Here is a 9,455-nt window from a genome sequence, read left to right as displayed (position 1 = left end):
TACAGACAAAATCATCAACGAAAAATTCCGTTGGTATTTTTCGAAGAGCTCTGGAACTGTTTACTCCTCAATTGCACTCTTAATTATATATATATAAAAAAACAAACTCACTAACGGATTAAAAAGTTGTCGGTGTTATTTGGTGGGTTTTTTAAAAAATTTGATCATATTAAATATTTAAATTAAATATTATAGATGAAATTACTGATGGATTGAAAAGCCATCGGTGATATTAGTTTATAAAATTTTTTATTAAATTAAAATTTTAAATTAAATATTACTGATAGAATATTTAAAAATATTAATATTTGTCAGTAAAACTGTCGGTAAATCACCTCAATAAAAATCTATAAACTCTAATTTCACAACAAACAAGGCTTGTTTTTTCTTCTTTTTCTTCTTTCCCACATGTAAAAAACATCAATATTTTTTTCTTTTCTTTTTTTTTCTTGACTCCTTTTCTTCTCTTCCATGCTTAAGTATGCACTTTTTTCTTCTTTTTTTTTTAATTAATATACTTTATGATTTTTTTCTCTTCTTAGCTTTACTTGTAACTACATTAAGATATGATTATTTTTTTTTGAGTTTTTGTTTTCACCATATTATTTTTTATTTTTCTATTCTTAATAATTATATGAATATTGTTGTAGGATTTTTTTTTCTATATGGAATCATATTTTAGTTGATTTATTTATAGAATTTTTAAATTTTTAGCAATTGCAACTTTATTTTTTTCATATGAATTTTTTTAGTTGAATTTATTTTTTCTTGTTATTTATGTTGCAAATTTGTTTGAGTTGATATTTTTTTTTCAAGTGTTTTAAGTATTATAGAGTATTGATTTATATTAATTTAATTATTTTATAGTTTTTTAAAATAGATTTTTTACAAATATTTTTAAATAATTACCAACAGAATTACATAAAATTTACAAGGAAAAATACTGACAGAATAAAGTGAATAATTTTTTTTGCATACTTTTTTATTGATAAAATAATTTTTTTATCATCAACAAAATTATTAACTGATGAAAAATTAGTGATATAATATTTTTATTAATAAATTAATTAACAATGAAATGACAGTACAAATATCATCACAGCATGAATGAAGTCTATAGACGTAAGAAAATCTTTACATTTTCCGCGCTATATGAATCAATCAAGCTTGAATGCAACTCCTCTGACTCGGGAAAATCGGCTTGGATACAAAGTTCCGAGTGCTTTTTTAATCTTTTTTAGATAAGAAATAGACGAATTGCAGAAATATTCAAAGAATACAGGCATGCAAAGAGAAATTGAACAGGAAATTTATGTGCAGAGCTATTATTATTTGAATTCATTGCATTTGCATGATTAATTAACAGTTTTTTGGTAAGCACGACGTGCGTGGCAGGTTAGAAACTTGGAAGGTCTTCTTTCAGCCTCCTTAATCAGAATTTTCCAGCATCGTGATAATTTTGAATTAGACCATCGAAAATGGGGTAGGTGATCATTGACTTTTCTTCATATATTTCGATGAAGAGATGGAGCGGTCTATTTGCATGACTAGTTTGACTCCAGGCATGTCCAGCTCCAAGGCTCTAACTTAAACTCACATTTTATCTGTTTATTTATTTATTTATATGAGATAGTTTTTATTTACCTTTTGCAAGAAAAAAAATCCATCAAAATTAACTCATCAGAGTAGTTTAAAAGATAACAAAAAATATCCATCAAAATTAAGTCCATGCACACTCCTGCTTACTGGCTTGCGCGCTACATTCCAATAGATAGCCTGATATGTGCATGATGATGAAAAGATAAAAAAAAAAATACTCTAAAAGATATTTTAAAGATTTTTTTCTTTAAGACAATTAAATAATTTTATTGTGCTAAAATATTAAAAAGACTAAAAAGTCATTGAATATCAATTTTATCTATTTTTTATTTTAGGGGTAGCTAAGTAATTTTACTGTGCAGAAAACTAAAAAACTATTATACTCCCATATAATTTGGAAACGACAATCAAATCTGGGGAAAAAATTGTTTTATGTTATGTTTAGTTTAAAAGTTTTATTATTAAAGAGTAAATTCATATTCATATTATTATAATAAATAGTATTTCATAACCAGGCAGACAATAATTTTCTTTGGAGATGTTTTTTTTTCTTTTTGTCAATTTGAAATATATTATATGATTTGCATAAGAGTTATTTACATGAATCTAAGTGGATGGCAGATAAAGTGAAAACATATATAATTGAATATTATCAATGCACTTTAAGCTCAAATGATTCTGGGATTTTTATAGTTATCGAGAAGTCATGGGTTTAATTATTAACAACAATAAGAATACCGAACTTATTTGCACCCATACAGAAAAGATTTCAAAGCAAGTAATATTAATTAAAAGAATTTTCTTGATAAATGTAGTTTAAAAGTTTTTTTAGGTATTTTCCCAAATTTGATATTATAATTAATTGTTGAATCTAGGGATTGATAGTATCAATAAAGTTTTTTCTGTGATTTCAGAGGTACAAAGTCCAAGCAATTAAGTCACAATGGACCTCAATTTCAATAAAAGACATCTACGATCATGTTGCCTCTAGACACTGTCGGTTGTTGCCTCTTTTCTACCTCGTTCATAGGCTGGTCAATTGACTCTCTCAGCCCCCTTTGTTTAAAGTCCTTGCTGCCCTCAGCTAGACTTGCATTTCCATGTGTCTGGTCGGCTGCAACCTAACATGTAGGAAGATATTCACATAGGATGCCCGATTCGTTACCTGGTTGAATCATTGGCCGAAGAAAAAAATGGAAATAATTATTAACATCCAAGGAAGCCTTCAAATTAAAAACATGCTGGGAAGCTAGGCAACTGGGAGCCATTTTTCACGATTCGGCGATCGAGTAGAGTCACCTACTCCGAGCTATGTTATCTTTCGAAGTCGCTGAAATTAGAATTTTCAACCGTCAACAATCTCGCTCCCCTTTATTACAAGACGAAGACGAAATACAGCACGACATGAATTGTAGTGGTTAATTGTTGAATATCTCTAACCTAAATATTCCTTCCTAAATCTTAATATCAACGATCAAAGAAATCTTTTCGGGTGTCGTAGATCATTCAAATTCAGCACTATTTTTTAAGACCGAAGACACATGGCTAGGATTATAACTATGGTAGCGTTTATTATTGTAATGATGTTTATTTTTAAAAAATTATTTTTAATATTAATACATTAAAATTATTAAATAAATAAATAATTAATTAATTTTAAACAAAAAAAATTTAAGTTCTTGCCTAACAATATTTAGGCTCCCTTCCCCACTCTATCTAAAGCTAAGATGATTATTAAAGGAGAGTTTAAGAATGTATTTAAAACTATTTTTAAAAGTGGTTTTTACATTAAAAAAATAATTAGTTTTTAATATGTTTTAAAATATAAAAATTATATTAAAAAAACACTAACTCCACAATCTCAAAACACACGTTAGAGCATATCATCGCTGAGGATGGCTAACTTGAACCTAGAGGATTAGAATTACGAGAAATCTGCTGATATCTATGACGGACCACGGATCACCATGAGTGTGCCTGCCAGCTATACAATAACTGCTATTACCCAAAGATGATTTCATTTTCATTCCTAATATCTGCTGATAAATTGTAGATTCAATCCCGAAAGTAAGTAAATCATTCTCTTCATGAGATTTTTAAACATCAATTCCTTTGAGATGGCTTAAATATATATCGGAGGCCTCCCCAGGTTCGGAGGGGGCTTATTTTACAGGTTCGTGGCCCGACATCAAATCCATTACAGCTCAAAAGCCCAAAAGACCTAGAGACAGGAAGAAACAGGACATCCTAATAGAGATTTTTTCCCAAATTTATTTTCGAGAAAGTTTCAAGAATTTATTAGCAGAACCAGAAAAAAATAATTGTTTCAAGTGTGATTCAAAATTGTTAATAAGTTAATGTAGCAAGAAGTAATCGTGTTTGTCAAGGAGCAGCTGAGATGGGATTCAGATTTACGATTTCATGGAAATAATATTTTAATGCTGTCCTCCATGTGATTAAGATGGTGAAGATAATAATAATGATAATAATAATAAGTTATCCATTCATTGTTGCCTGTAAGATCAAATTTCACCATTGATGGATTTCATCCAATCTATTTTCAAGTAGCAGCTTTAATATTTATGCAGTAAACATAAAAATCGGAGCTTGCTACTTCAAAAATAATTCAATGCAATCTTAACTTGCAATGGTTAAGATGGCTTCTTCAAGCCATATCCAGATCATTCATGAAAAATCAATAGAGCTATCCGAGCTCCTCTAGCTTCCCAAAACAGGAATTTTTTCAACAAACCAAGCAGGCAAGCTAGTTCCTTCTCATTGTGAGATTAAACTGGGAAATGGGCTGCATTACTAGAGTCGATTGATGGAAGATTTCATCATACAAAACTGAAAAACGCCAGACCCTTCCAAAATAACTAATAAAAGCACCAAACGTTTTTCCCATCCCTTTATGATAGTTTTCCTTTCTTGAATTTTGTTCAGCAGCTTTCCCATGCATGTCAAATTTCATTGTCGTATAGTTAGATTAAAAAAAGGTTATTCAATCCATTTGAGTTTATTACTCAATTTATAAATTTAACATATTAAATCAAGTCAATAAAAAACATTATTATTTCAACATGTTAAAAAAAAAAGGTTATGGCAACATCATCCCGAATTTTTTTACTTTGTAATATCAAATTTAATTTTAATTAGATTATATTATGTTTTTTTTTACTTTGTGATATCAAATTAAATTTTAATTAGATTAGCTCCCATCTAAATTAATTTGAAACCGCAGTTAGTTAATAAACCCCAGTTAGTTAATGGCTCAATTTAAGAAGTCTCTAAATTAGGTAAGGCCAGGTTTTGGAGCACTGCAAAAAATTTGTCCATTGCAATAGGGATGTTCTTTAAATTTTTTTAATACATCTGAATCTGGCTATCATTTTCTTAAAAACAATTATTTTTTTAATAAAATTTTAATTATTGATCTTCTTAAAAAAAAACATATTATCATGTAATTAAATAAAAAAATTAAAAAATACTTTAATTTATATTTATCTCTCAACTAACAATTTTGTTAACATTTAATAATACCTTTAATTCTCCATTTTTTTTATTAAACAAACTTTTAAGATTTTAAACTCGCAATAAATTTTTTTTTTGCTACATCGGCAATAGCTATATTTTTTTCGAAAGAGAGCAGGTCCATAGACTAATTCAGTGAAAAGGCAACTAATCAATTGAGTGGGCTAAACATATTTTTTAGGGCAATTTTTTTTTTTTTTTTTTGCTAGAAACCATAACAGTACTAAACGCTCACAAGTCATAACCCTTCATCCAGATCTCTCCTACGTACTCACGGATTCAATAATATGGCCGAGCAGTTTAAAAACATTAACAAGTTCCTGCTATAATCAGACACAATCTGTTTTTTATCGGGGGCTATAAGCATTGCTTTCTCGTTCTTTCTTTCCTTTAATTTAAGAGGCTGAAGATATTACAGCAGAGTTACTTTCTTGATTATATTTTAGTCCCCCATGTATACATGGGTGGAAAAGTTATGTTACAACATAATAAATTGATTAAACCCCAATTCAAGATTTCAAAGGCCATGAGTTGTAGAGATTAGACAAGGTAAAACCTACATGATGGTTTCTACATTCCCACTTGAACCAGAAATTAAAAATTTCAATGAAAGAACAAGCTCCAGATTCCAGTGAATCAACAAGGGCGCTTGAGTGAACAAAAAAAAAGAAAGAAAAGAAAAGAAAAAGGGCAGGGAGTGAAAGGACCAAAAACATTGCTTACCCTATGTCGAAGGGAAAAAAAGAGAACTAAACTGAGGGACTCAATGTTTAACTGAGAAAGAAAGGATATGTATGTGCTCTTAAAAAGCCAAGAATGAGCCAAGCATGCAAAATAATGGCCCAATATCAACAAAATAAAGCAGCATAACCACACCGAAATTAAACTTCACAGCAGGGAATTTTATCACAGTAATAGATTATGAATACAGCAGAATCACAATATTCCACCGCAAGGTGACTTCATAAAAACAAGTCAGGCAAAGTACAGTACGTGTATCAACAGCATTTTTTTCTCCACAGAAAATTAGAAAACAATATTCAAATCCATGGACTGGGGAAATATGACATGATGCATCAAGAAATGGCCAAAATGTACTGCGTACTGATTAGTTAATTGCTGAGTTTAAGCTATCTATTTTCTAAAGACAACTGAATCATACATTTGTCCAGTTTCTGACATAACATATCCATGTTTCAAGAGAAAGAATGGGATGAATCAGCAGTATTCGAATGCAACCAAAATGGATCAGATATTCTAAATCATTGCTATCAAAGAGGATAAGTACTGATCAAGTAAACAGGCAATATCAGAGTCCTTTATTGACTTTTCCTCAGGCCCTCACTTCCTTTTCTAGTAGAAAAGGTCTGATGCGAATCAACATCACAAGAGCCGGGAGTACAATCACTGGCAGAGGATTCCACCATAGTTATATCAGTCGAGTACTTTTTGATCCTCAAGGAAATAAGGATGCTTGATACTATCCCAAGTACGGGAAATAGGTAAGACCAAACCTGAGATTTTTTAGAGCCTGATGCCGAAGCAACAGCAGCACCAGCAAGGCTACCGATGGATGTATTCTGTAGGATCATTGGGAGGCAGCCAATAACTGTAGGGAGTAGAAAATCAATCATGAACCCAACTTTTGTAGCAGCTAGAGCATAGTTTATAACATAGGAGGGCATGGGTGAGAAGCGTGCAAGAAGAACAAATTTCCATCCATCTCGTTCAACTCCTCTGGAAAGGAGATGGAAATATTTGTTACTCTGCACCCACTCCATTGCTGAACTTGAACTCCTGAAAAGTAACCTGAAAAACTTCACAAGCTCAAAGTGGATCCTGAAATTATGTAACACAAAATTGACGTATAGTGAAATAAAAGCTCCTCGCTCCTATGGATATAGAAATATTGCCAAACCAAGTTAAATTTTGTGTTTTTTCTTGTTTGCAATATTCATCAATAATTGCTGCAGGTCTCATAACATGAAACCTAAATCATAATTCAACAAGAAACTTCACTAAGCATATTAATAGGAAGAACACTTCTTAGTGACCTAACTAGGCCTAAACAAAACCAAGTGACAGTATGCTTGACTAGACTCACAACAAGAAGACCTGCAGCTATAAAGCAAAACGACTGAAAAACCAAAGATTTGTAAAAGCACCCTGCATATAGAAATTTATTTCTCATGCTAATAAAGCAAAAAACATAGCCCAACAAAAATCATTCTTTTGAGACATAGAACCTAAGAAGAACTGCCTATTAAAAAGTTGATGACCTGCAATATTAATTTCCATCCAGTTACTGCTTATTCTGACTTTTCACCATTTACAAACTTAGTTTCTCCATTGACAATTAACAGCATCAATGCGCACTGAATTATTTCCCTGATGAGGTACAGATAAATGATGAGCCGTTCTTGAGTGGGAGCATGACATGCCAAGTCCATGTGTGTGCAAGGTACCATCAAGCATGAGTTCAAAGTTACTCGATGACTATGCGAAAGAAAAAGAGCATTAAGAAGTGTAATCACATGCATAAATACAATAGTTGGAAGTCCATGTGTGTGCAAAGTACCATCAAGCATGAGTTCACTGTTACTCAATGACTATGCGAAAGAAAAAGAGCATTAAGAAGTGTAATCACATGCATAAATACAATAGTTTTGGACGAGCATATATTATACACACCGCACCGACTACGATTCACTTTGACCTCTACCACGTCACTTGAAACTGTGAAAAATGTATAAAAAGTTTATCTAAATTAGAAACAAGAGATTGCAGACACGATGGCTCCATGATAATTCGAAGTGGTAACCTGGAAAAGTATCGTATATAAACTTAAAATAATAAGCTGGGATTTTGGCTAAGATGTCCAATAACCCCGAAATTAATACTTTCCAAGTACGAAACTTACCAAGGAATAAACAATGGGATCCAATTGATAGAATTGCAAGAAAATGCGATCAGGAAACAAACCGAATAAAAAGGAATAAACAAATGAAGAAATTTTGAAGTACCTGCCGATCCAGAAGGAAAGAGAGGCACCTAAGAGCTTGGCAGAGAAGACGCATAAAACAGCAGGCAAGAACCCAAATAACAAAGAAGCACCAGCCTCGAAGAAAACAGCGTAAGGCAAGCAGAAAGCGAGAGTGATTGTGTGAATCCCAACGTAAACAGGCATCGCCCATACCCCTAATCGATTTGACCATTCAACAAATAGCTGAAGAGCTGCGTCTTTGTCCCATCCGAATTGTTTGTTCATTTCTCTTGCTATTACTGCTGTCAGCCCAATAACAGCAGCAACTTTCCACCCTTTCCCCATCTCTCTTATTGGCTCTTCTTGCAGTTGGTTCTGCTTTTCTTGATGCCACAAGGCAACTTCCTCTGTTTTGTTGTTGTTGAGTTCCCTCGGGAGACGGCATTAATAGCTCTGTTTTGGGATCATTTTGTGAACAGGAAGCAAAGAGAGGAGAGGCCTGCTTGTTTCTTTCGAGGTTCGTCTTCGCTGGCTTGGTGGTATATGCAGCCTGATGGGTTGGGTTATGGTTCTTTCATGGGCCTTAAACCTCTCCAGAAATTCTTTTCCGAATGCTATTTTCCTTAATCACATGTCATCTTCCCGTGTTCTTTTTATATGTTTATGTCATTTTTTATATTGGTTAATTTTTGGTAAATTAATGGGTTATTATTGTTAGGGAAAATCACCCTCATTGTACTCTAATTTAGTAATTTTTATGCTTATTATCCGTGTTTTAAAAAATGATAATTTACATTCTAAATTTTATTATACACGTAATAATTTTCATCCTAGATCCTTTTATAGTGTAGTCTATATTAGACGTCACAATCATATAAACTTTCATTTCCAAAAACATAGAGAGTAAACTATAAAATAATCAGGCTTAAGTGTACAGCCATGACATCAAGAAAGTGGTTAACTACTTTGGTATGGACGAGGACAAGTGCTGCGTGGAGGATGCTAAAAATGGACGCTCCCAAAGAAGACAGTCCAGTGAGAGTTTAGGTCCCCGAAAATAAGCCAACCCAGGGCCGAGGAATTCTAACACCATATCAAAGCTGGGTCATGTTCAAGCGCTATTAATTAGGCCAAATTAATTCAAGAAAAATAGAGGTGAAAGTTGTAGTTAATTAAGAGAATTGGATCCTTCATTGATAAACAGAGAGAGAAGATCAAGAAAAAGCCCAGTAATGGTGGAAGCGCTAGCCGGAGACAAATTGGACCCTCTCCTGAGAGAGAGAGGGCGGGGGGTTTAAAGACGGTATATATTTTTATAGTTGTGTTTTAAAAAAATAAATTT

The 9,455-nt window shown here is 32.2% G+C and overlaps 1 protein-coding gene across 1 annotated transcript; it reads right to left on the bottom strand.

Moving 5' to 3' along the window:
* Nucleotides 1-6,011: 6,011 nt before the first annotated feature.
* LOC105123124 (uncharacterized) lies at nucleotides 6,012-8,629 on the bottom strand. The gene is made up of 2 exons (XM_011022621.1): nucleotides 8,154-8,629; nucleotides 6,012-6,939 (listed from the first exon to the last, which is right to left on the bottom strand). Exons 1-2 carry the CDS (start codon nucleotides 8,456-8,458, stop codon nucleotides 6,450-6,452), a joined length of 795 nt encoding a protein of 264 aa, XP_011020923.1. The 5' UTR covers nucleotides 8,459-8,629; the 3' UTR covers nucleotides 6,012-6,449.
* Between the last annotated feature and the right edge of the window lie 826 nt (nucleotides 8,630-9,455).

Source organism: Populus euphratica, unplaced genomic scaffold (assembly GCF_000495115.2).
Source record: "Populus euphratica unplaced genomic scaffold, PopEup_1.0 scaffold8.1, whole genome shotgun sequence".
Taxonomy (NCBI): domain Eukaryota; kingdom Viridiplantae; phylum Streptophyta; class Magnoliopsida; order Malpighiales; family Salicaceae; genus Populus; species Populus euphratica.
The sequence above is the reverse complement of the archived record's forward strand: the minus strand, read 5'-3'. Positions and strand labels throughout refer to the sequence as shown.